Source organism: Oncorhynchus clarkii, unplaced genomic scaffold (assembly GCF_045791955.1).
Source record: "Oncorhynchus clarkii lewisi isolate Uvic-CL-2024 unplaced genomic scaffold, UVic_Ocla_1.0 unplaced_contig_8693_pilon_pilon, whole genome shotgun sequence".
Lineage (NCBI taxonomy): Eukaryota > Metazoa > Chordata > Actinopteri > Salmoniformes > Salmonidae > Oncorhynchus > Oncorhynchus clarkii.
Genome location: NW_027258822.1, coordinates 2,530 through 30,428, shown reverse-complemented (window position 1 = coordinate 30,428; position 27,899 = coordinate 2,530). Strand labels below are relative to the sequence as shown.

General features: G+C 43.3%; 1 protein-coding gene across 1 annotated transcript; it reads left to right on the top strand.

Annotated features, from left to right (window-relative positions):
• Positions 1-1,015: 1,015 nt before the first annotated feature.
• Positions 1,016-27,899, top strand: LOC139398613 (1-phosphatidylinositol 4,5-bisphosphate phosphodiesterase gamma-1-like; the record flags this gene model as incomplete). The annotated part of the gene is given in 24 exon segments (XM_071144544.1): positions 1,016-1,322; positions 2,008-2,301; positions 6,241-6,393; positions 6,515-6,608; positions 6,732-6,779; positions 12,582-12,666; positions 12,786-12,869; positions 13,080-13,102; positions 13,182-13,251; positions 13,425-13,526; positions 14,204-14,322; positions 14,849-14,934; positions 19,419-19,539; positions 19,728-19,896; positions 20,032-20,154; positions 22,908-23,009; positions 24,144-24,331; positions 24,766-24,966; positions 25,101-25,220; positions 26,768-26,948; positions 27,041-27,118; positions 27,244-27,347; positions 27,484-27,577; positions 27,830-27,899. Coding segments are annotated over 23 exon segments (2,632 nt in total), but the record flags the coding sequence as incomplete, so codon positions are not given.

The following is a 27,899-nucleotide window of genomic DNA, read 5'->3' as shown; positions in this document are numbered from 1 at the left end:
TTATTCAAAATGTAAAGTGTAGTTCTCAGCGATGTGTTTGATTTGCAAACACAATGCTTTGTATTCAGGACATAAAGTTCATTTCTTTGCCACATTTTTTTGCAGTTTTACTTTAGTGCCTTATTGCAAACAGGATGCATGTTTTGGAATATTTGTATTCTGTTTATTCTGTCCTTTACGTTAGTATTGTGGAGTAACTACAATGTTGTTGTGCCATCCTCAGTTTTCTCCTATCACAGCCATCACTCTGTAACTGTTTTAAAGTCACCATTGGCCTCATGGTGAAATCCCTGACTGGGTTTCCTCCTCTCCGTGAACTGAGTTAGGAAGGACGCCTTTATCTTTATAGTGAGTAGGTGTATTGATACACCATCCAAAGTGTAATAATAACTTCACCATGCTAAAATAGATATTCAAAGTCTGCTTTTCACCCATCTAGGAATAGGTGCTCTTCGTTACGAGGCATTGAAAAACCTCCCTGGTCTTTGTGTTTGAATCTGTTTGAAATTCAATGCTCAACTAAGGGACCATACATATAATTGTATGTGTGGGGTACAGAGATGAGGTCGTCATTCAACAATAAAAAACACTATTATTGCACACTGAGTGAGACCATGCAATTTATGTGATGGTTTACTCCTGAACGTATTTAGGCTTGGCATAACAAAGGGTTTGAATACTTACTGACTCAATACATATTTATGAGATTGTAAAAATGTCTAAATAGATAATTCCACTTTGATATTATGTGGTATTGTGTGTAGGCCAGTGACACAAAATCTCAATTTAATCCATTTTAAATTCAGGCTGTAATAACAAAATGTGAATAAAGTCGAGGGGTTTGAATACTTTCTGACGGAACTTTTAGTTCTCACTGACACTGACCAAAGGCGAGCAATAATTAGCTATGCTTAGTTAGCCTACTTATAGTAACAGATAATTATGAAAACAAAGTAGACTGAGGGGTGGAAAAGTAAGTGCTGTATCTTTAAGAGACCGATCTATCCGATGCTTTGTTGTACAGAGGGGTCGGATGGGGGAAGGGCCCGAGCCGTGCATGATACAGACAAAACTTGCTTATGGCTCTCTCCGTCGATGGGGAACTGTGACAGGACGCAAAAGGAAAAGGGATCTTTCTCCTCACGACTGAAGCGTACGCACACTGTTGGGACCACAATGATATAATCACGAAAAAGGGGAAGACGGGAGGACAGCCGAAGTTGGACCGGCGGAGATGAGCGGGGCCGTGATTGCGGCGATATACCGAGGTGTTGTTCTGCTATTGTTGCGCTGCTCGCGTGTTCCAGTTGGATTTTGAGACGGTAAGACGAAGGGTACTAGAAGGGTGACCTAAAATAAAGGCTATGGCGATAGCTAACTGGGTTTGTCTGCGTTGAAATCAGCCATTCTTCCTTGGCCGAACAACTGCCCACCACCCTCGCCTTTAGGAAAATGTAGCACGGAATTCCTTGCCTCGCAGTGTATCCGCTCTCCCTTTCGCAACGAATGTTATTTTGTATTGCTTGTTACAAAACGAGCAGAATCTGGGCCCATGGAAATAAAGTTTATGGGTAGCTTGGGAAGGAAACATTCCATTTAGCTAATAGGATTTGATCCCTCAAACTGGCCTATCTATTCTATTTAAATGTGCCGCGGATTACAGTTAACCTGTGGATTTCCATGTATTATCTTCGTGAGAAAAGTGTTGTAAATGATGTAAATCGGTTTGTATATTCCCATACCAGTGTGTGATCAGCTGGAGTTGATTGGTGCACGTCTGTCATTTTCTCAGTCCAGCACCTGTAGGCCTACTGCACAAAATATGTAGCATCATAGCGAAGACTATTGCACAACATATTACCCTAATAACATAGGTTTAGGCCTACACCTAAACTCACCTAGCCATATTTCTAACAGTAAGGCAATATGCAAGTTTGACAGACCTTAGCCAAATAGATGATCAACTCCAGAGAATAGGTTTTCATGGGTTTTCCCCCTGTTCTGTAGGTATCCCTGTCTCTGTCTCGCCCAGGGCTGTGGAGATTGTTCTGAAAGGAAAAGGACAACAAACAGGGGAAGTGAACATGGCTGGGACCTCGGGCTTCTTTTCCAACGGACCCATTCAGTGGATTGAGAGTGACACCGAGATGAACAATCTTTACCGGGATCTGGAATTGGGGACCGTGTTGACTTTGTTTTACTCCAAAAAGTCCCAGCGACCTGAGAGAAGGACATTTCAGGTCAAACTTGAGACGAGGACAATTATCTGGACCCGAGGCACGGATAAAATAGAGGGAGAAAGTGAGTATGGCTCTCGCATTAGAAAACGTGCGCAATGCATAGGCTGCATGATATTCTGTTTCATCCAATGAATACAATTTAGGCCTATCTTTGTCCAAAGAATATTTGATCACACTGTCGTCACTGTCGCACAGAATATGTTCTGACAGGAGAATATGATGCCAAAGCGGTCTGTTTACCTGCTGTCATAAACAGGAATGTTTTTAAAAAACAGCAAAGCTGCGAGACGCACGAGTGTCACACGATAACAAAACACTTGCCATGTCATTTTGTCCAGTAGCTTGTGATTAGACGTGTACAATTACGAAATTGCGTATTTGTTAGTACTATTATGAAGCAATTATGGGATTTGAAGCGTGTTCAGTGTTCAGATAATGGAAAAACCATGTCGCACGAGGCCAGAGCAAAGCCAAAAAGTGGGGCCTATAGCCTATTGAAACATCCTTATTTGGCCCCATTTGAACATGACCTACATATAATCTTGTCCCAGTGTTAAATAAAGTGTAGAAACGCATGCTGGATAGAAGTGTCAAATTCATCACAGGCCCTGTGTGTTTTCGTGAAGGGAGCCTTGTGCGTGCGCCCCTCACTCAGAACGGTCTCCCGGGTAGCAGGATGCCTCTCACACAGCTGTACTCTGCTCCGGATGCAGCCAAGGAGAAAGGAAAAAGGGTTTAAACGACCCCCCCCCCCCACCATGTACCTATGGTTGTCCTTTGTTTGCTTAAATCCATACTTACAATAATAAAACCTTAATGTTATTGCTACATCCAACGACTGACTGGTTTACATGAGATTCAATGTGCACAGCGCATGACATTTTATTAAAACATGGATTTCAGGAAACTAATGAAGGCACGCAACAACAAACACAGCTAAACAGTTTTACATTTTTGAAGTATGGATTCATAGCAACTTTAAGGAGTCGGGGGTTAATTTAGGAAACTTTAGTCTTTGCTCAACTCCATGGAGGAGTTTCGGTACCTGACAACGTCGTCATATAATATCCTACTCTTTGCGAGTGAGACGATATTGGCGAATGCGTCTCCTTAAAAATAGAATGGATAGTTTTTACTGGAAGTGTGGGATCATTTGGGAAAGAATCAGTGCCATTTTAGTCTTCCGTCCTATCGATGACGGGGAGATCAGTGGGTCTCTCACATCACCACTGACTCAGCAGTTTTGATGCTTGCTGGTTGCCTCTGAGAGGAAATAAAGATGATGTCCAGTTACCTGCTGTATGTAGATAATTCTCCCTAGTAAATTATCAAATGTCACTTGAATTGAATACAAATCTAATTGTATTTGTCAAATGTCCCGAATACAACAGGTATAGACTTTACTGTGAAATGCTTACTTTACAGCCCTTTCCCAACAATGCAGAGTTAAAAAGTAAGAAAATAAATTACATTTACAAGGACTACCTGTACCTAGTCAACGTGTCAATACCTCCTTAGTGATTGGTGTGCTTTTGGTCCCCTGATAAACATTTGGCATATCATAAGTGATGTAGTAGTATTCAAATTGTAACTGGTGAACAGCAGTTCACTTATTTGATGTACACTGACCTCACAGGAGTGAAGGACTGGACTAACGGACATAACGTTTTGGTTGGTTCAGTAACCTGTCAAACCCTAACCCAGCCGCCTCACTGTTGCTTTCCCCACCCTCCCCGCCTACCCTTGACTGAATCTCAGGCGAAGACCACAGCTTAGGTCTAAGTGCACCGCGAAAATTCTAGACGGAACCGACAGAGAAATGTCAGTGTGGCCGAGACGGTCCTGTCCCAAACACACATCAAGCAGGTGACCACCTCATCTCAAACACACCAGGCCTGGTGTGTGTTTGCGCCTTTATCTAACCACAGTCATAGCTTGCATCAACACACAAACATCTGGGTTTTGGTGTAGTGGTAGACAGTATGTCTTTATACTCTCAGCCAGCCAGGAACATGCAGTAAGGTAAGCCTGTTTGACAAATCTAAACTCTTGTTTGAACAGGTGTTACTGGGATTTCTTAACATGGCACTTGTATGTTGTAAGACTTGCTGGTTTAGCAAGTGTCACTAAGACTAAAATCCCAGTGTTGGCAGAATGTAGTCCGAGCACTGGCACTTGCACTCAGTGTGATCTGAGAATGTGAACAACATAGGTTCTCATTTGTGCCGACAAGCCTGAAGGCAGAGAGAGAGAATCGAGACACGCAGGACCCAATTATTCCCCCAGATATCTAGATATCTCCATGCCCTTGTTTAGTAAGCACAAATCAGTCCCATTAGAATCCCACTATAGGAAAGAGGGTTTACGAGACATGGATAAAGGCGTTGATGAGGTGGCTACATCAGTGACGGCACACAACAGAATCCGAGACCCAGTAACTGCAGACATGCAGGCTGGCCTGGTTCCATTCTGTGTGGACCATGAGCTTCCTTTTGAAAGTTATTGTAGCTGTCACATTGGATAAGATCTTCTGATAAGTGTAAATGTTGTGGTGAGATTCTGGCGAATACTCTTTTTTTGGGGGGAGTGGGAGATATTTAGACACACTGAAACTGTCTCAGATTTGAGAGAGAGGTGTGTCTGTTCCAGCAAAGGCACCTGCACACCTCTGTGGAAACTGTCAGTCAGTATATGAAGGCCAATGGCATGCCTTGAACTAGGATTTTCCATCCTTTCAGAAACACAAGTCTAATGAAAAAGGACAACCTCTGCAAGACCACAGTCAAATATAGCCTACATCATGGTTGACTGTGCATTGGCCAATTAGTTTGTTCAAAGTTCAACAGCTCTGCTCTAACACTTCAAAACAAACTACACTTCAGTGTAGTTTGTTGTTATTCTCCCATGCTTTCATCCTCAAATGTGCATATTATCCCTAAAGTCAACAAAGATAGTTGTGAGCCAATGAGAGAAAGGTTAATGGGGTAGAGGGAAGTAAAATGAAGAGCAAACAGGGAGAGACGTGTTGGTATGTTAGTCAGGATGCCTCCTCTCCTCTCCCTGTGTAAGGTCACACCTCTGGCCAGCTCTTATTTCCTGGAGCTTCACAATAACTCTGCAAATATTTAGACTGACTTACATGTTCTCTCGAATATCAACCTGTCAGATTGACTTAGTCTCAACGGAAGTCGGCTGCATAGATGCATGTGATGCAAAGTAGATGTGCGTTTTGTGTGTGAGAGATTCTTCGAGATGAAAGAAGGTGGGTACATACGCACACACAGGCGCACAGACAGTGTAGGCGGCAGAGCAGCACAGGATGTGTGGTTTAGGGCAGGAAGAGGAGCAGGAGCAGAGCTATGCTGTGTGTGTGTGTGACTATCTTAATGCCGAACTAACTGCACCAGGACAATCGGTGTACCTCAACACTGTCACTAACACAATCCCACTTTGCCACTGTCCGTGACTTCAACTCTCCATATGCTTTACAGCTCATTCTTCTGGCCAAATCAGAACTTGAGATGCACATTTCTACAGTAACTAGATGTCTTGCGCAAATCTCCCATTGACATGATTTATGACGAAGTTCAAGGTATGCAGTGTATGCCCTGAAACATGCACTGAATTGGGCTATTCAGGTTTCTGTTCCTTGGCTTTTGATCACCACCTGCAAGGCAGAAAAGGAAAGCTCCTGTTCTGTCTCCTCTGAGGCCCGGTCGGCCCTTATAGTGAGCAGGTGTGTGTGTGTGTGTGTGTGTGTGTGTGTGTGTGTGTGTGTCTTGAGGTTGTGGTCCTCTGAAGGTCTGTCCCTTGGCCAGTCTGTTGCAACAGTGTGGCTGGACTTAAGAGCAGTGTCTTAATATGTCATGCATTTGTAACACTCTGCTCTGCTTGACAATGTGCAAACTAAATGTGATTGGTGGATACAGTTTAGCTAACCTTAACAGACTGTTTCATGTTGGAGTGACTTGGCTGACCCCTGTATCTGTCCCCCCTCCAGTTGATATCCGAGAGATAAAGGAGATCCGAGCGGGCCAGAAGTCTCGGGACTTTGAGCGCTATGTGGAGGACTCTACAGCACGACTAGACCAGGCTCACTGCTTCGTCATCCTACACGGCACTGAGTTCCGCCTCAAAGCACTCAGCCTAGCAGGTAAATACTAAATACACAGCTTCCAAAGCCTTGCGTTTTGTCAGGTAGAGACGCACCCATACCATAATATGGAACTTGAATGTCAGGACTTTGACGCCTAACCTTTGACCCCTCTCCCCAGCGACGTCTGATGAGGAGATGACCATGTGGGTGAAGGGGCTGACCTGGCTGGTGGCAGACACACTCAAATCCCCCACCCCTTTACAGATAGAGAGGTACACCTTTATTCGGTTGGGTAGGCTGAGTGGGCATCACTTGATGGTACGTTGCAAATGGCTATCACAGCACTTTCGGTGTCGAAGACTCATTCTTCAATGTAACTCTTTTTTTTCACCCAGGTGGTTACGGAAGCAGTTTTATGCCGTAGATCGCAACAGAGAAGACAAGTAAGTTAAATAAATCAGTGCTTTTTTGTGGATATAAACTAAATACAGTACCATCGAAAAGTATTCAGACCCCTTGACTTTTTCCACATTTTGTTATGTTACAACCTTATTATAAAATGGATTAATATATTTATTTATACTCAGCAATCTACACACAATACCCCATAATGACCAAGTGAAACAGGTTTTCAGAATTTTTTTCAAATGTATAAAAAATGTAAAACAGAAATAGCTTTACACAAGTATTCAGACCATTTGCTATGAGCCTCGAAATTGAGCTCGGGTGTATGTTTCCATTGATCATCCTTGAGATCCTTGATTGGAGTCCACCTGTGTTAAATTCAATTGACTGGACATGATTTGGACAGGTACACACCTGTCTATATAAGGTCCCACAGTTGACAGTGCAGGTCAGAGCAAAAACCAACCCATGAGATCAAAGGAATTGTCTGTAGAGCTCTGAGACAGGATTTTGTCAAGGCACATATCTGGGGAAGGGTAACAAAACATTTCTGCAGCATTGAAGGTCCCCAAGAACACAGTGGCCTCCATTATTTATAAATGAAGTTTGGAACCACCAAGACTCTTCCTAGAGCTGGCTAACTGGGCCAATTGAGCAATCGGGGAGAAGGGTCTTGGTCAGGGAGGCCAAAAGGCACCTAAAGACTCTCAGACCATGAGAAACAAGATTCTCTGGTCTGATGAAACCAAAAATTAACTCTTTGGCTGAATGCCAAGCGTCACATCTGGAGGAAACCTGGCACCATCCCTACGGTGAAGCTTGGTGGTGACAGCAACATGCTGTGGGGATGTTTTTCAGCAGCAGGGACTGGGAGACTAGTCAGGATTGAGGCAAAGTACAGAGATCCTTGATTAAAAACCTGGGTTCGGGACAAGTCTCTGAATGCCCAGCCAGAGCCCGGACTTAAACCCGATCTAACATCTCTGGAGAGACCTGAAAATAGCTGTGCAGCATCGCTCCCCATCCAACCTGACAGAGCTCGAGAGGATCAGCAGAGAAGAATGGGAGAGTCTCCCCAAATACAGATGGGCCAAGCTTGTAGCATCATACCCAAGAAGACTCTGGGTAGTAATTGCTGCCAAAGGTGTTTCAACAAAGTACTGAGTAAAGGGTCTGAATACTTATGTAAATATATTTCAATTTTTTATAAATGAGCAAAAATGCCAACCTGTTTTTGCTTTGTCATTCTGGGGTATTCAAATGAAATGGTATTAGTCACATGCGGTGAATTCAACAAGTGTTGACCTTACAGTGAAATGCTTACTTACGAGCCCCTAACTAACAATGCTGTTAAAAAAAATACAGATAAGAGATTAAAGTAACATTTAATTAAAGAGCAGCAGTAAAATAACCATAGTGAGATTATATACAGGGGGGTACCGATACATAGTCAATGTGCGCGGGGGCACCGGTTGGTTGAGGTAGTATGTACATGTAGGTAGTGCTATGCATAGTTACTTTAATAAATGACAACAGAGAGTAGCAGTGGTGTGGAGAGGGTGCAATGCAAATAGTCTGGGTAGCCATTTTACTAGCTGTTCAGGAGTCTTATGGCTGGGGGGTAGAAGCTGTTTAGAATCCTCTTGGACCTAGACTTGCCCATGCCAAATCTTTTCAGTCTCCTGAGGGGGAATAGGTTTTGTCGTGGCCTATTCACGACTGTCTTGGTGTGCTTGGACCATGTTAGTTTGTTGGTGATGTGGACACCAAGGAATTTGAAGCTCTCAACCTGCACCACTGTAGCCCTGTAGATGAGAATGGGGGTGTGCCTAGTCCTCTTTTTCTCGTAGTCAACAATCATCTCCTTTGTCTTGATCACATTGAGGGAGAGGTTGTTGTCCTGGCACCACACGGTCAGGTCTGACCACCTCCCTATAGGCTGTCTCGTCGTTGTCGGTGATCAGGAATGAGCATACTGTGTCATTGGCAAACTTAATGATGGTGTTGGAGTCGTGCCTGGCCGTGCAGTCATGAGTGAACAGGAGGGGACTGTGCACGCACCCATGAGGGGCCCCTGTATTGAGGATCAGCGTGGCAGATGTTGTTACCTACCTTCACCACCTGGGGGTGGCACGTCAGGAAGTCCAGGATCCAGTTGCAGAGGGAGGTGTTTAGTCCCAGGGTCCTTAGCTTATTGATGAGCTTTGAGGGCACTGGTGTTGAACACTGAGCTGTAGTCAATGAATAACATTCTCACATAGGTGTTCCTTTTGTCCAGGTGGGAAAGGGCAGTGTGGAGTGCAATAGAGATTGCATCATCTGTGGATCTGTTGCGGCGGTTCACAAATTGGAGTGGGTAGGCAGGGTTTCTGGGATGAAACCAGCCTTTCAAAGCACTTCATGGCTACTGATGTGAGTGCTACGGGTCGGTAGTCATTTATCCAGGTTACCTTGGTGTTCTTGGGCACAGGCACTATGGTGGTCTGTTTAAAACATGTTAGTATTACAGACTCGGAGAGGTTGAAAATGTCAGTGAAGACACTTGCCATTTGGTCAGCGCATGCTCGCAGTACACGTCCTGGTAATCCGTCTGGCCCTGCGGCCTTGTGAATGTTGACCTGTTTAAAGGTCTTACTCACATCTGCTGCGTAGAGCGTGATCACACAGTCTTCTGGGAACAGCTGGTGCTCTCATGCATGTTTCAGTTTTATTTGCCTCAATGCGAGCATAGAAGTAGTTTAGCTCGCCTGGTTGGCTTGTGTAGCTGGGCAGCTCTCAGCTGTGCTTTCCTTTTGTAGCCTGTAATGGTTTGCAAGCCCTGCCACATCCGACGAGTGTCAGGGCCGGTGTAGTACAATCTCAGTCCTGTATTGACGCTTTGCCTGTTTGATGGTTCGTCGGAGGGCATAGCGGGATTTCTTATAAGCTTCCGGGTTAGAGTCCTGCTTCTTGAAAGCTGCAGCTCTAGCCTTTAGCTCAGTGCGGATGCTGCCTGTAACCCCAACCAAAAGCCATGGATATGTATGTACGGTCACTGTGGGGACGACGTCGTCGATGCACTTATTGATGAAGCCAATGACTGATGTGGTGTTCTCCTCAATGCCATCGGAGGAATCCCGGGAACAAATTTCAGTCAGTGCTAGCAAAAAAGTCCTGTAGCTTAGCATCTGCTTCACCTGACCACTTTTTTATTAATCTAATTTTCACTTGTAAGCAGGAATCAGGAGAATAGAATGGTCTAATTTGCCAATTGGAGGGCAAGGGAGAGCTCTGTATGAGTTTCTGTGTGTGGAGTATAAGTGGTTCAGAGTTCTGTTTCCTCTGGTTGCACATTTAACATGCTGATATAAATTTGGTAAAATGGATTTAAGTTTCCCTGTTTTAAAGTCCCCGGCTACTAGGAGCGCTGCCTCTGGGTGAGCGTTTTCTTGTTTGCTTATGGCGGAATACAGCTCATTCAATGCTGTCTTAGTGCCAGCCTCTGACTGTGGTGGTATGTAAACTGCTTTGGAGAATACAGATAACCTGTAGACAACACTACCTACCGAGAGAGTTTATCATGAGATACTCTACCTCCTTCTTCTACTTCTACTTCCTTAGATATCGTGCACCAGCTGTTATTTACAAAAATACATAGTCCGCCGCTCCTTGTGTGTATTGTGTGTAGATTGATGAAAAACAACAATTTAATACCTTTTATAATACGGCTGTAACCTAACAAAATGTGAATTAAGTCGAGGGTTCTGAATACTTTCTCAAGGCACTGTAAATGATTGAAAAAGCATTGCATCAGCTTGAAGATAATGGAGAGCAATAATGCTTTTCTTTCAGAGACTTGGTACATTTGGGTTAGTGTATTATCAATAATTTAGACCAGTATGACTAGCTACCTGCTGTAGCAAATAGCAGTATAGGCCAGCCAGAGGCATTTTGGACAGACTAGGGATGAAAGTAAAACCAAACAATGCATGCGGAAAGTATTATTTTTCCACATTTTGTTACGTTACAGCTTTATTCTAAAATTGATACAATTGTTATTTTTTTCTCATCCATCTACACAATAACCCATAATGACAAAACAAAAATACGTTTTTAGAAATGTTTGCAATTTAAAAAATAAACAACGTAATAACATTTCCATAAGTATTCAGGCCCTGTACTCAGTACTTTGTTGAAGGACCTTTGGCAGCGATTAAAGCCTCGAGTCTTCATTGGTTGTGACGCTACAAGCTGGGCACACGTGTATTTGGAGAGTCTCTCCCGTTCTTCTCTGCAGATCCTCTCAAGCTCTGTCAGGTTGGATGGGGAGCGTCGCTGCACAGCTATTTTCAAGTCTCCAGAATTGTTAAATCGGGTTCAAGTCCAGGCTCTGGCTGGGCCACTCGGGGACATTCAGAGACATGTTCCCGAAGCCACTCCTGTGTTGTTTTGGCTGTGTGCTTAGAGTTGTTGTCCTGTTGGAAGCTGAACCTTCGCCCCAGTCTGAGAACCTGCTCCAGCGTGCTCAGGACTTCATCAAGGATCTCTCTCTGTACTTTGCTCCGATCATCTTTCCCTCAATCGTGACTAGTCCCCCAGTCCCTGCCGCTGAAAAACATCCCCACAGCATGATGCTGCCACCACCATGCTTCACCGTAGGGATGGTGCCAGGTTTCCTTCAGATGTGACGCTTGGCATTCAGGCCAAATAGTTCAATCTTGGTTTCATCAGACCAGAGAATCTTGTTTCTCATGGTCTGAGAGTCCTTCAGGTGCCTTTTGGCAAACTCCAAACGGGCTGTCATGTGCCTTTTTACTGAGGAGTGGCTTCCGTCTGGCCACTCTACCAGAAAGGCCTGATTGGTGGTGCTGCAGAGATGGTTGTTCTTCTGGAAGTTTTTCCCACTTCCACAGAGGAGCTCTGTCAGAGTGACCATCTGGGTCTTGGTCACCTCCCTGACTAAGGTCCTTCTCCACCGATTGCTCAGTTTGGCCAGCCGGCCAACTCTAGGAAGAGTCTTGGTGGTTCCACACTTCCATTGAAGAATGATAGAGGCCACTGTGTTCTTGGGGACCTTCAATGCTGCAGAAATGTTTTAGTATCCTTCCCCAGATCTGTGCCTCAACACAATCCTGTCTCAGAGCTCTATGGACAATTCCTTCGACCTCATGGCTTGGTTTTTGCTCTAACATTTACTGTCAACTGTGGGACCTTATATAGACAGGTGTGTGCCTTTCCAAATAATTTCCAATCAATTGAATTTACTACAGGTGGACTCCAATCAAGTTGTAGAAACATCTCAAGGATGATCAATGGAGACTGGATTCACCTGAGCTCAATTTCGAGTCTCATAGCAAAGGGTCTGAATACTTGTGTGAATACTTGTGTAAATAAGTGTTTTCTGTTTCATTTGTAATAAATGTGCAACATTTTCTAAAAACCTGTTTTCGCTTTGTCATTATGGGGTATTGTGTGAAGATTGATGAGGAAATGTTTTTATTTAATCAGTTTTAGAATAAGGATGTAACGTAACAAAATGTGGAAAAAGGGAAGGGGTCTGTATACTTTCCAAATGTACTGTATGCACAATTAGGGAATGAGCACAGCTTAATAGTTTTTGAAGAAGCTTCCTACCAGCTCTGGTTGGTGTGTGTACGTGATGTGGAGGTGTGAAGGAACTAACCTTTCAGCCACAGACCTGCACAGCTTCCTGGTGTTTGTGTGTGTGTGAGCACCCCCCCCTCCCCATTCAGAAGCAGCTTCCTCTAAGTAGTCCTGAGGTGAAGTCACGACATGGTACTCTTCCAGAAGTGTGTGTGTGAACATCTTCATTTGTGTGTTTGGCGTTGTGTGTATTTTAGGATATCCTGTAAGGATCTGAAGAGCATGCTGTGCCAGGTTAACTACAGGGTCCCCAACATGAAGTTCCTCAGAGAGAAACTTCCGGTAACATCCTCACACTCATCACATTTCCCTAATACCCCCTCCCCACCAGTGTGTGTGTTTCCAGTGTCATCCTAACCCTGTGGCAACATTGCCCCCTCTCCTCTCACTCTTTCTCTCAGGACTCGGAGTTGAGGAATGGAGACGTGTCCTTCAGCCAGTTTTCCCAGCTCTATCGCAGCCTGATGTTTGACGCCCAGAAAGCTGTAAGTCATCTTCAGCCATATCTCTCACCCCCTCTCTCTGTCTGTCTGCTTCTCAAATGGCTCCCGAATCAAGAGGCCTGTTAAAACCCACAGAGCCTCTGGTAGGAACCGTTAGGCCCAGCAGGCAGGCAGACAGACGGGAGCTGTCTTGTCATACTGAAACGACAAGGTTTATTGTGTTAAATAATTTTCTTTACTTTTGTCTTTCAGATGGAGATTCCTTTTCTACAGAGGTAGATACTCACACACCCAGCCTGAGCATCATGTTATACTGTAGATGTGAGTTGTGTAACACCTCTCTCCCTCTGTCAGGTTCATTGAGAGACCAGAGCAGAAGATCTTACTAGAAGACTTCAAGACTTTCCTTCTGGAGGCCCAGAAGGTATACTGGATGATATAGATGATAATGCTATCTAAGTTCCTAGGGATTCGGTACAACACAACGCTTGACTTGTCGTACACTTTAGTAACTAGTTATTTTTTAAAGGTGTTACGTGTTAATACACAAGGAAATCAAATGACCTGAATAACGCAATGTGTTGTGTGTGTTCGTAGGAGCTGTGGGCCACTGACAACAATAAGGTGCAGGAGTTTATGTTTGGGTACCTGAAGGACCCACTGAGGGAGGTGGAACAACCCTTCTTCCACCAAGATGAGGTACCTTCTCACTCTTAAGCTTGTCCCCTAGCCTCTGAAATCCCAGAACTAGAGAACATTGTTAACAACCCGTCTAACTAGGGATACACACCCCCTCCTCTCTTTCTCACTCCTAGGCAATAAAATAAAAGTACCACTATGATTAACCATTTTCATGTTACACAGTGGTGAGAGTACATCCAACAGACATTGCTCGTCCTAATATTTATATATTTCTTAATTCCATTATTTTACTTGTAGATTAGTGTGTATTGTTGTGAATTGTTAGATACTACTGCACTATTGGAGCTAGGAACACAATCATTTCACTACACCCGCAATAACATCTGCTAAATATGTGTATGTGACCAATAAAATTTCATTTCACATTATATAACTTAATTTGGAATAGAACACCCACATCTTGCTGGTGACATGAATGTGCCTGAGTTCTGTGGAAATTAGACATTAGTTATTGTCAAACTTGTCTGACAAAGGAAGTGCCTCTAGTATCTACCTACAGGATGGTACACTTCATATGTCTGGGCCTGTGATTAGTAGAAAACTCTGACTTTCAGTTGAACACAATCACAAAGGGTGCCTGGTTTTCACATGGTAGTGCTCTTCATTGGACTGTCTCTTTGTATTCATCAGAACCCCAATATTGATTGCGTGTCTTCCCTCCCCCCTCGGTCTAGTTCCTGACATACCTATTTTCCAAAGAGAACACCGTCTGGGACTCAGCCCTGGACCAGGTGTGTCCTGAAGACATGAACAACCCCCTGTCTCATTACTGGATATCCTCATCTCATAACACGTAAGAACAGAGGGAGTGGGGGGGGAGAATGGATTACTGTATTTGAAATCAGTGTTGTGCTAATGCTGGCTTCACATGAATGGTAAGAGAGAAAGCAGAGTTTCCCAGACATTTTTCCCTAGTCCAAGGGGATTTGTGTTCTACAGTTCTGATGTATATCAGATTAAATTGGTATTATCTAACAATTCCTTTTTAACAATGAGAACTGGGCTTTGATTGTGTAGGAAAATGTCATTTTCCTCGCATTGAAAACATGGTGAGAAGAGGTTAATGTGATAACCTTTTGTGTTGGCTGTGAAACAATACTCCTGGAAGTGAGGAATGAAAATGTCCATGTTGCTTTGATAAAGTCTGAATTGCCTGGCTAAGTGAGAAAGGGGTGTTTACGCTAACCAACAAACACAGAAATACCTTTTTGATTCTGTATTCAATGTTTCACTACTGACATGGAAGAGGATGTGAAGAACACAGGATGAAGGGAAAGGAGGCTTCTGTAGACTATCTGATGTCGTGTGTGTGTTTGTAGCTACCTGACAGGTGACCAGTTTTCTAGTGAGTCGTCCCTGGAAGCGTACGCACGCTGTCTGAGGATGGGCTGCCGCTGCATCGAGTGTGAGTTTATTATATATACACACACACACCTAACTCTGCATAACCCACTTTCTTTCAGACCTAAAGCCACTCTTCTCCACAATATCTGCATGACTGCATGACAAACACACTTCGTATACTGTATCACTGCACTGGTAGTGAGGGAACACTGTTCAGACCGGTTTCTAAAGGATCTGACTATTTTTAGAGATGGTCGTACTGCACTGCTGCTCCATTCAGAAAGGCACATATGACACTTTAATATTTAATCTTGATTTAAACCAGGAAGTCCCTTTTTTTAATGTGTGTTATATACACACACACACACACTCACACACAGGGCCTTTAGAAAGTATTCAGACATCTGGACTTTTTCCACATTTTGTTACAGCCTGAATTTAAAATAGATAAAGTTGAGATGTTGTCACTGGCCTACATAATACCCCATAATGTCAAAGTGGAATTATTATTTAACAAATTAATTAAATGAAAACATGAAATGTCTTGGGTCAGTAAGTATTAAACCCCTTTATGGCAAGCCTAAATAAAAAAAATCTGCTTAACAAGTCACAATAAGTTACATGGACTCACTCTGTGTGCAATAATAGTGTTTAACATGATTTTTGAATGGCTACCTCATCTCTAACTTACACATTCAGTTATCGGTACGGTCCCTTTGTCAAACATTGAATTTCCTAATGCCTCGCAAAGAATGGCACCTATTGGTAGATGAGTCCAAATTTAAAAAGCAGATGTTGAATATCCCTTTTGAGCATGGCAAAGTTATTTAATGACACTTTGGATGGTGTATCAATACACCCAGTCACTACAAAGATAGTCATTCTTAACTCAGTTGCCGGGGAGGAAGGAAACTGCTCAGGGATTTCACCAAAAGGCCAATGGTGACTTTAAAACAGTTACATGGCTGTGATGGGAGAAACCTGAGGATGGCTCAACATTGTAGTTACTCCACAATACTAACGTAAAGGAGGCCTGTACAGAATAAAAATATTACAAAACATGCATCCTGTTTGCAATAAGGCACTAAAGTACAACAGAAGAAAGGAATATTTTTTTTTAAACTTTGTTTGGTGCAAATCCAACACAACACATCACTGAGTACCACTCTTCATATTTTCAAGCATAAGGTAGTGGCTGCATTATGTTATGGGTATGCTTGTCATTGGCAAGGACTATTTATTTTTTGCATAAAAGAAACTGAATAGTTAAGCACCGGCAATATCCTAGAGGAAACATGGTTGTCTGTTTTCCAACAGACAGTTGGAGAAAATTCACCTTTCACCAGGATAATAACTTAAACACAAGTTTACATACACAAAGTTGACTGTGCCTTTTAAACAGCTTGGAAAATAGAAGCTTCTGATATCCAATTGACTCAAATTGTCAATTAGCCTATATTTCAAGGCCTACCTTCAAACTCAGTCCCTCTTTGCTTGACATCATGGGAAAATCTAAATAAATCAGCCAAGACCTCAGAAAATAATTTGTAGACCTCCACAGGTCTGGTTCATCCTTGGGAGCAATTTCCAAATGCCTGAAGGTACCATGTTCATCTGTACAAACAATAGTATGCAAGTATAAACACCATGGGGCCACGCAGCCGTCATACCGCTCAGGAAGGAGACGTGTTCTGTCTCCTAAAGATGAATGTACTTTGGTGCGAAAAGTGCAAATCAATCCCAGAACAACAGCAAGGGACCTTGTGAAGATGCGGGTACAAAAGTATCTATGTCCACAGTAAAACGAGTCCGATATCGACATAACCTGAAAGGCCACTCAGCAAGGAAGAAGCCAAAACTGCCATAAAAAAGCCAGACTACAGTTTGCAACTGCATATGGGGACAAAGATTGTGCTTTTTGGAGAAATGTCCTCTGGTCTGATAAAACAAAAATAGAACTGTTTGGCCATAATGACCATCGTTATGTTTGGAGGAAAAGGGGGAGGCTTGCAAGCCGAAGAACACCATCCCAACCGTGAAGCATGGGGGTGGCAGCATCAGGTTGTGGGGGTGCTTTGCTGCAGGAGGGACTGGAGCACTTCACAAGATAGATGGCATCACGAGGGAGGAAAATATATGGATATATTGAAGCACCATCTCAAACATCAGTCAAGAAGTTAATGCTTGGTTGCAAATGGGTCTTCCAAATGGAGGATGACACCAAGCATACTTCCAAAGTTGTGGCATAATGGTTTAAGGACAACAAAGTCAAGGTATTGGAGTGGCCATCACAAAGCCCTGACCTCAAACCTATAGAAAATTTCCGGGCAGAACTGAAAAAGTGTGTGTGAGCAAGGATGCCTACAAACTTGACTCAGTTACACCAGCTCTGTCAGGAGGAATGGGTCAAAATTCACCCAACAAGTTTTTCACTCTTGGTATTCTGTCAACCAGCTTCATGAGGTAGTCACCTGGAATGCATTTCGATTAGCAAGTGTGGTTTGTTAATTTGTGGAATTTCTTCCTTAATGCGTTTGAGCCAATCAGTTGTTTTGTGACAAAGTAGGGCCATCTTGTCTATACCACCCCTATTTGGTAAAAGACCAAGTCCATATTATGGCAAGAACAGCTCAAATAAGCAAAGAGAGGTGACGGTCCATTACTTTAAGACATGAAGGTCAGTCATTGCAGAACATTTCAAGAACTTTGAAAGTTTATTTTGAGTGCGGTTGCAAAACCCATCAAGCGCTATGATGAAACCAGCTCTCATGTGGACCGCCACAGGAAACGAAGAGTTACCTCTGCTGCAGAGGATAAGTTCATTCGTTACCAGCCTCAGAAGCATTTATTTGGGCTGCAATTTAAGTGTTCAAGTAACAGACACATCTCAACATCAACTGTTCAGTGGAGACTGCGTGAATCAGGCCTCATGGTGGAATTGCGGCAGAGAAACCACTACTGAAGGATACCAAGAAGGAGGAAGAGACTTGCTTGGGCCAAGAAACATGAACAATTGACATTTAGACTGGTGGAAATCTGTCATTTGGTCTGATCAGTGTCTTTGTGAGACGTGTTGTAGGTGAACGGATGATCTCTGTATGTGAAGTTCCCACCATGAAGCATGGAGGAGGAGGTTTGATGGTGTGGGGGTGCTTTGCTGGTGACACCGTCTGTGATTTATTTTAGAATTCAAGGTGCACTTAACCAGCATGGCTACCACATGTTTCTGCAGCAATACGCCATCCCATCTGGTTTGGGCTTAGTGGGACTGTCATTTATTTTTCACCAGGACAACGACCCCGCACACCTCCAGGGCTATTTGTCTAAGAAGGAGAGTGATGGTGTGCTGCATCAGGTGACCTGGCCTTCACAACCTCAACCCAATTGAGATGGTTTGGAATGAGTTGGACTGCAGAGTGAAGGAAAAGCAGCCAACAAGTGCTCATCATTTGTGGGATCTCTTTCGAGACAGTTGGAAAAGCATTCCAGGTGAAGCTGGTTGAGAGAATGTGAAGACTGTGCGAAGCTGTTAAGGCAAAGATTAGTTACTTTTTGAATAATCCAAAATCTATTTTGATTTAACACTTTTTTTTGGTTACATGATTACATGTGTTCATAGTTTTGATGTCATCACTATTATTATACAATGTAGAAAATAGTACAAATAAAGAAGAACCCTTGAATGAGTAGGTGTCCAAACCTTTGGGGGTGTGTGTGTAAATGGATGGATAGATAGATGAGTTGTCTACCAAGAAGACAGTGAATGTTCCTGAGCTGCCAAGTTTTACTTAAATCTGCTTAAATCTATGTCAAGACTTGGAAAAGCGGTGTAGCAATGATCAACAACCAACTTGACGGAGCTTGAATAATTTTTCTAATAATAATGGGCAATTATTGTACAATCCAGGTGTGTAGAACTCAGACATACCCAGAAAGACTCATAGCTGTCATTGCTGCAAAATGTGACAAATTCAAACTTTTCAAAAGTGTTTTACTTTTTTTTTTTTTACCTGTATTGACTCAGGTTGTGAATACTAATGTAAATAAGGTATTTCTGTATTTCATTTTCAATAAATTTGCTAAAATCATGTTTTCACTTTGTTATTATGGGGTATTGTTTGTAGCTGGTTGAGAGAAATAAAGAAGGTATTTTATGAATTTGTAATTCCGGCTGTACCAAGTGGTATGAATACTTTCTGAAGGAACTGGATGCTGTCCCTTCCTCTCTTTGAAAATGATTTATTCAATGACAATCACATTTTTTGATCCTATATCTTTAATTTTGAGGCTGGTTGTGGAGGCCTAGTCTAAGCATACTACACATAAAACCATGGCCAACCGTAGTCTGCTTATCCTGGGATTGTGTAGCTGCCCTTGTAAATGAAAAATAAACAAACTATAGTTTGTGTACTCAACAGGTTAACTAACGTGGTTAAAGCCTACTACTCCCTACATACCCTTTTAACAGACACCCACTCAACTCACCAAATATGCAGACCAGACATCTCTACTATGCCATTAAAAAAAGTTTGTGTGTGTTGGCAGTGGACTGTTGGGATGGTCCAGATGGAATGCCTGTCATCTACCATGGACACACCCTCACCACCAAGATTAAGTTCTGTGATGTCCTGGCGACCATCAAGGAACACGCCTTTGTGACGTCTGAGTGAGTCTCCATGTGCTCACAGTCTTTGTGTTTTGTATGCTTGAGTGATACTCAGTAATCTACTGTCCTCTAAAGAGAACATGACATTTAAATGAGAAGTTCACAAAGGGGGGGCCTTTCCAAGACGCCTTTCACCTTGGACGTGCTGTTGACCATTGACCCCTCTCCCCTTCTTACTCCTTCCCCAGCTACCCCATCATCCTGTCCATAGAGGATCACTGCAGCATTGTCCAGCAGAGGAACATGGCTACCTACTTTAAGAAGGTCTTTGGAGAAATGCTGCTTACCAAGGCTGTGGACATCTCCGCCGACGGATTGCCCTCACCCAATCAGCTTAAGAGGAAGATCCTCATCAAGGTCAGAGGTCATGTGGATTTGGAATTAAAGATGTTTGTGTTGTCATTTTAATGTACTCGTGGATCAGAGCATCTACTAAATGACTTTATAAACCAACTGCGGTCTCATCACTCTTCCTCTCCCTGTCTTGTGCAGCATAAGAAGCTAGCAGAGGGCAGTGCCTATGAGGAGGTGTCCACCTCTACTCCCTACTCTGAGAATGACATCAGCAACTCCATCAAGAATGGCATTCTCTTCCTGGAGGACCCCATCAACCATGTGATGATAACTTTTTTTCTATCTATCTACAGTGAGCTCCAAAAGTAGTTGGACAGTGACACATGTTGTTTTGACTCTGTACTCCAGCACTTGGGATTTTAAATGATACAATGACTGAGGTTAAAGTGCAGACTTGCAGACTCCAAACTGCCTCTGGAAGCAACGTCAGCACAAGAACTGTTTGGTGGAGGAGGAATAATGGGGATCTGGGGATGTTTTTCATGGTTCTGGCTGAGACCTTCACTAATGCTCTTGTGCCTAAATGGAAGCAAGTTCCCGCAGCAGTGTTTGAACATCTAGTGGAAAGCCTTCCCAGAAGAGTGGAGGCTGTTATAGCAGCAAAGGGGGGACCAACCCCATATTAATAAGGACGATGTCTGCGCCCTGGCGGAAATCTAATTAACATAGTAAAATAAGCATAGTAAAATCTCCATAAATGTCACTTTAAGCTAGAGATCAGTTTTTTTTTACGTGTCAATCCACTGCATCTGCATATGTCGCACTTCCCCTGCTGAGGTGGAAGGTGGCAGAGCTAGAGCAGTGTTTGTCAGACCATGAAACATCCCATCTGTGGTAAAAGGTGACAGAGGTAGAGCAGTGTTTGTCAGACCATGAGACATCCCATCTGTGGTAAAAGGTGACAGAGCTAGAGCAGTATTTGTCAGACCATGAGACATCCCAAAAATTGGTCTTCTCACAAAATCATCTTTAGCGTCTGACTGGTTTGGCCTACAGAACTATTATGACCCCTCTATGGAAAGATGACTCTCACGAACAGTGTTTTGCTCCACGGCCTTCACAAGTGTCGAGACTCGTCTGACGTTGGTACAGCTGATCTGCCAACTTGTGTCAGTAGCGTCCAAACCTTTTGGGTTACACACTCTCACAAACATGTACATGTTGGATATTTTGCTCTAGGATGCCCACAGGCCTCAAGACTCACCTGAAGGTCCCCGGGTACCAGTTGAAAAAATGTATGGATGTACACTACCGTTCAAAAGTTTAGGGTCACTTAGAAATGTCCTTGTTTTTGTTTATTTTTAAGAAAAGCACATTTTGCTATTGTTAGCACAGCTGGCCTTCTTTATACTAGTTGAGTATCTGGAGCATCAGCATTTGAAGGTTTGATTACAGGCTCAAAATGTCCTCTTGCTCAGTTGTGTACTGGGGCCTCCCACTACTCTTTCTATTCTGGTTAGAGCAAGTTTGTGCTTTTCTGTGAAGGGAGTAGTACACAGCGTTGTACGAGATCTTCAGTTTCTTGTCAATTACTCGCCTTCATTTCTCAGAATAACAATAGACTGATGAGTTTCAGAAGAAAGTTCTTTGTTTCTGGCCATTTTGAGCCTGTAATCGAACCCACAAATGCTGATGCTCCAGATACTCAACTAGTCGAAAGAAGGCCAGTGTTATTGCAGCTTTAATCAGGACAACATTTTTCAGCTGTGCTAACATAATTGCAAAAGTTAACTGACTTACCTAGTTAGATAAAAAGGTTCAAGCATATGTTTTATCCTTTTTATTTAACTAGGTAAGATAGTTAAGAATAAATTATTATTTACAATGAACTGCCTTGTTCGGGGCAGAACGACAGATTTCTACCTTGTCAGCTCGGGGATTTGATCCAGCAACCTTGCGGTTACTGGCCCAACGCTCTAACCACTAGGCTACCTGCTACCCTTAAATAGATATTCCATAAACAATCTGCTGTTTCCAGCTACAATAGTCATTTACAACATTAACAATGTCTATACTGTATTTCTGATCAATTTGATGTTAATTTAATGGACAAAGAATTAGCTTTTCTTTCAATGGCAAGGACATTTCTAAGTGACCCCAAACTTTTGAACGGTAGTGGTTGAATACATGTAAAAAAAAAATGTATAAAAGATATAGGAGAGACACTTCAGCACAAACTTTTGATATCTGTTCCATGTAGTGAATCTGGTTTTCAGTGTGTTACATTTTTCTTTGATACTTCAGGGGATCTTAAACTCCAATAGCTAAATGATCCTTGGTATGACCTTAAAACAATTCCATATAGTTTAGTAGAACCCCCTCTTATTGTAAATAAGAATATAATATATTTCTAAACTCTTCTATGTTTAATGTAGTTCCGTGTAGCTCAGTTGGTAGAGCATGGTGCTTGTGGATGGATGCTACCATGATTACAGATAGTTCTGAAGGAATTGTGAAAAAGTTAGACGCTCAAATATTGTACCCCCAAGACATACTGACGTATCACCTTTACGATCAAATCTGATTAATAAGCATTTTAGTTTTTTTCTCATGTTATTTATGCCTCTAACTTTCTCACTCATCATGATTCATTCAGAATGATCTGTAATCATGGTAGCTTCCACATTAATGTAGCAGTGTTTAGAAACATATTTTTATTTACAATAACAGTGAATCCAAAATGACACAATACGTTATTTACCATCAATTTCTATTGTGCACAAAATAATCTGAAACGCAACCAAAACATTGGGGGGGGGGGGGGGGGGGGGTGTCTATGTACAAAAAGTGTTTGAAAAAGTTTCACAAGATGTGGATAAAAAAAACCTCAAATTAAAGCTGACTTTAACCTTATAGTCACTGTACAGAGCCAAAACAACAACCAATGTCACTGTCCCAATATTTGTGTAGCTCACTGTACATGCCTTGGTTGTATGGTCCATAGCTCTTGTCACTGTTACCTTTTTTTAAGCACCTTTTTCTAACTCAAACACCATCTCCCCCTCTCTCTGCAGGAGTGGTACCCTCACTTCTTTGTCCTGACCAGCAGTAAGATCTACTACTCGGAGGAGACATCTAACAACCAAGGCAACGAGGATGAGGAGGAGCACAGAGAGGTAAGGCATTGCGGGGGGGTGGGGGGGGGGAGTCGGGGGTGCAAATAAATAGGCTGAATCATGTCTGCATTTACCCCATTGGGCTAATCATTAGCCAGATCTCATGTGTTCTCTTAACTAGTTATCATATTGATTCATTTATGTCCCAAGAAACTTGCATCAACACGGAATAAAATCTAGGCCTACGTGTTAATTTTTCCCCCAACATGTTATCTGGTTTCCACTACTCTTGCTCAACCAAAAATATTATCTCATCACAATTTAAGTCATTCAAATAAATCATTTTTAGGTAGTGAGGCGTTGTACCTCAAGTCAACCTACAATTGACCGGTGTTACATTTAGCCCCACTCTCCCCTATGCACTCACTGAATTGCTGAGCATAACATGCTTAACCATGCTTCTGCTAAAAACCATGGGTTTGAAATGGTGCAGTTTGTGCATATTTAGGAGTTGAGAAATAAATGAAGTAGGAATGGAAAGCTGGGATTCCCCTCTTTTTAACAAAAGCCATTAAAACTGCTGTTTTCGCAATTGCAATAATTGTTGTGCATTGACTGCTTGTCAGAATGCATGTTTCCCTTCCTATGGCACTTATAACATGAATGAGCCACGGAGAGGAATATTTATCTAGCATAGAACACAACAACAAGCCGACTAGGTAAAGAAACTTCTACTCTGGGGTTGTTATTTTTTTCTATGAATGACTTGTTTTGTTTGCAGATAAATTACATGTGGAATGTTCTAGGCAAAATGCTCCTCAACATAGTTTCATGTTCCATATTTTTTATTGTGTAGAGGCAATTATTTTGCAGTGGCGCATCACCACAGCAAAATAAAGCCAGCAGACACTCTGCGGTACATACAGGACAGAACATCACTTTATGGTGCTTAATGCCATAGGACAGGGTTTCCCCAACTCTGTCCTCGGGACTCCAAGGGGTGCACGTTTTAGATTTTTGGCCTAGTACTACACAACTGATTCAACTAATTATCCAGCTTTGATAATTTGAATCAGCTGTGTAGTGTTGGGGTAAAAAAAAAATGTGCACCCCTCGAGGTCCCCAGGACCAAGTTTGGGGAAACGCTGCCATAGGAGTTCCAACATTAAACTCTAGCACTCTCTGTCTTTCTAGGTCTCTAACGGTATGGACCAACATATAGCAGAGAAGTGGTTCCATGGGAAGCTGGGTGCTGGTCGCGACGGGAGACAGATAGCTGAGCGGCTGCTGTCGGAGTACTGTCTTGAGACGGGCGCTCCCGACGGGTCCTTCCTGGTCCGGGAGAGTGAGACGTTCGTAGGAGACTACACCTTGTCCTTCTGGTAAATCTCCCCTACTGTACCCCCACCCTCTACTAACTCCCTTCTCCTCGCCTTTGTTCCTAGCTCACTCTGAACCTGCCTCACCCCACTCCTCATCCCTGTTCCTAGCACACTTACCTAACCCCCCTTCTCATGACCCTCTGTCTCCTCACCCACCTCATTGCTTGCATCACATAGTTCAGATAATACTTGTGCTGTATGTTCTTGAGGGCTAGCCCCCAAATCTACGGTGCCCATAGGTTTGCTACACTGCTATACCTTGGACCTGAACAGTCAATCAATCCAAATTGTTGTCCTATTGATTTTCTGTAGTAGCCAGTCACAGTGTAGGCTAGGCTGCTGGTCTCTCTGCTAATGCATGGGACATGGCTGAGTAACTGGGATCATCTCATTTCAAATCAATACCTGGTCTCTCTCTTTCACTGTCCACACAGGCGTTCAGGCCGGGTGCAGCACTGTCGCATCCACTCTCGCCAGGAGGCAGGCAGCCCCAAGTTCTACTTGACAGACAACCTGGTGTTTGACACGCTATTCGCCCTCATCACCCACTACCAGCAGGTAGCGCTGCGCTGTAACGAGTTTGAGATGAAGCTGACTGAGCCTGTGCCCCAGACCAACGCCCACGAAAGCAAAGAGTACGTCCAGCTCTCACGGCTTCAGATAGTCATTCATTTCAATCTCATGTGTGTCAGTGATGACTTTATGAAAGGAGGAGGAGGGTAGGAAGGAAAGTAGAAAGGATCTGTGTAAGTATGAGTGTATGTTCTAGGTGGTACCATGCCAACCTGTCTCGGAGCCACGCCGAGAACATGCTGATGAGGGTTCCACGTGACGGGGCGTTCCTTGTCAGAAAAAGGGCAGAGCTAAGCTCCTTTGCCATTTCTTTCAGGTGAGTCCCAAATATAGAAACAAACGACGAAACAAAAAGACAGAATTGTTTGTTCTGGTTGTTACTGATGGGTGAATTGCAGCATTCCGGTATTAGTTACTTGATGTTAGGAAAGTTGACATACGTTACCGCCTCACCATCCCGCTAGAACTTGTTATGAAAGCAAGACGTTCAGAGCACTGAGCTAGCTCAGAACAGTGACCTAGTGCGAGCTTCTATGCCTTCTACCCATTAAAGATTTTCATGAGAAAGGAAGTGGTAACTGGTTTTGAAAATATTTACTGGTGGCGCATTTATTATTATTTTTATCCTACAGTTGGCAAACTAAGCCACAAAATCGTAATATGGGACGGCAAGGGCTCTAAATTAAAACATGTCATTGGTAATGGCATTATGTAACCATTATGTAACCTTTATGTAACCCTACCAAATTCACATAGAAATGTGAGTTATAGCTCTATTCAACTTGAATGCAAGTCTAAGACGTGGTAGATCTGTTCTAGATGCACTTTCTATGCTTCCCTTTAAGTTTAGTTTGTGTATCTTCACTTTTGGATTTGTACACCTGCTTCAAACAGCTGTAACAACATTTTTGGTTCTGGAAAATCTATTTCACAGCGGTTTAGACGGTACGATGATTCTCTACACTATACTAGTTTATTTTGTCACAACTGAAATTAGGCGAACTATTCAGAGTTTTTGCAACCAGGAAATGTCTGAGCGATTTCTGCACAGTGCAACTTAGGCACACAATGTGATTTTATTAGCACCACAGTGTGTGTATTTTACACCAGGTAGTCAAAGATCAAAGCAGTGACCAACTCGAGACGTGTATTAGATCACTAGTATAGCTCACACAGCCATCCACCTGGCCTCTCGAGACATGTGTTCTCTATTAGATCACTAGTATAGCTCACACAGCCATCCACCTGGCCTCTCGAGACACGTGTTCTCTATTAGATCACTAGTATAGCTCACACAGCCATCCACCTGGCCTCTCGAGACACGTGTTCTCTATTAGATCACTAGTATAGCTCACACAGCCATCCACCTGGCCTCTCGAGACACGTGTTCTCTATTAGATCACTAGTATAGCTCACACAGCCATCCACCTGGCCTCTCGAGACACGTGTTCTCTATTAGATCACTAGTATAGCTCACACAGCCATCCACCTGGCCTCTCGAGACATGTGTTCTCTATTAGATCACTAGTATAGCTCACACAGCCATCCACCTGGCCTCTCGAGACACGTGTTCTCTATTAGATCACTAGTATAGCTCACACAGCCATCCACCTGGCCTCTCGAGACATGCGTTACAGCATCTGCTCTGGCATTACTGACTGGGTTGTTTTGAAAATGTACAGGCCAGTTATTGGTCTAATTACAATGAAAAGCATCTTCTATGACAATGGGTTCTTGCCACTCGTCTTGGCGTCCTCTTTCTTTACGGGGGTTTGGGTTCAGATTGCTGTGAAGCACCTGATGATTAATGCATGCAGCAGGACACGTACGTGTGTGTTTAACCCTGTGTTGACGTCCCCTCAGGGCAGAGGGGAAGATCAAGCACTGCAGGGTGCAACAGGAGGGCCAGACAGTGGTGTTGGGGACGTCGGAGTTCGACAGCCTGGTGGATCTCATCAGTTACTACGAGAAACACCCGTTGTACCGTAAGATGAAGCTCCGCTACCCTATCAATGAGGAGACGCTGGAGAAGATAGGCACGGCTGTGAGTGGACCACACACGCTTCATGTTCATGATTGTTGCTGTAGTCAATGTAAGTGAGTTGGATATCCTCTGAACTGTCATGTATTTGTCAGGAGCCAGATTACGGGTCTCTGTATGAGGGGCGGAACCCTGGGTTCTACGTAGAAGCCAATCAGATGCCCACCTTCAAGGTAAGACAGCACCGTTTCTCTGATCTCCTGTGTGTTTACATCCTGTCTCCTTCCCTCTCTTTGCAAATGTAACAATGCAAGGATTGTGTGTGTGTGTGTCCTAACTCCTTCACATCGGCCTGCAGTGCACAGTGAAGGCCATGTATGAGTACAAGGCCCAGAGGGATGATGAATTGTCCTTCAGTAAGAACGCCATCATCCAAAACGTGGACAAACAGGAAGGAGGATGGTGAGTGACATCACTCACAGGAAGTCAAGTTCACCATCCAAATCATCACAGAGCTACATGAGTTATCTGGGGTTGGTTATAGAACATCCTTCTAGAGTAAACCCCATTCCGTGTGTGTGTTTTAACTCTCACTCAGGTGGAAGGGGGACTGTGGTGGGAAGAAGCAGCTGTGGTTTCCTGCTAACTATGTAGAGGAGATCAGTCCTTCAGCTGTGGAGCCAGACAGATCAGTAAGGCCCTCTACCCTGTAGACACATACTGGGATACGCATCAGATAATCCCACCTGCTAATAATCCACATTTTACAGCCACTAGTCTATGCTATGAGAGGGACTGTCATTTTCTAGCATCGTTTATAGCAACAACATGTAAAATGCTGCTGTTGGGTTTTTCGATTAGCATTCATGTCTCCCCTCTCTCTCTCCCCCTCTCCCTCCCTCCCATTTCCCCTCCCTCCTCTCCCCCTCCCTCCTCTCCTACAGCAGCTGACAGAGAACAGTCCTCTGGGAGACCTGCTGAGAGGAAGTGTAGATGTGTCTTCCTGTCAGATTG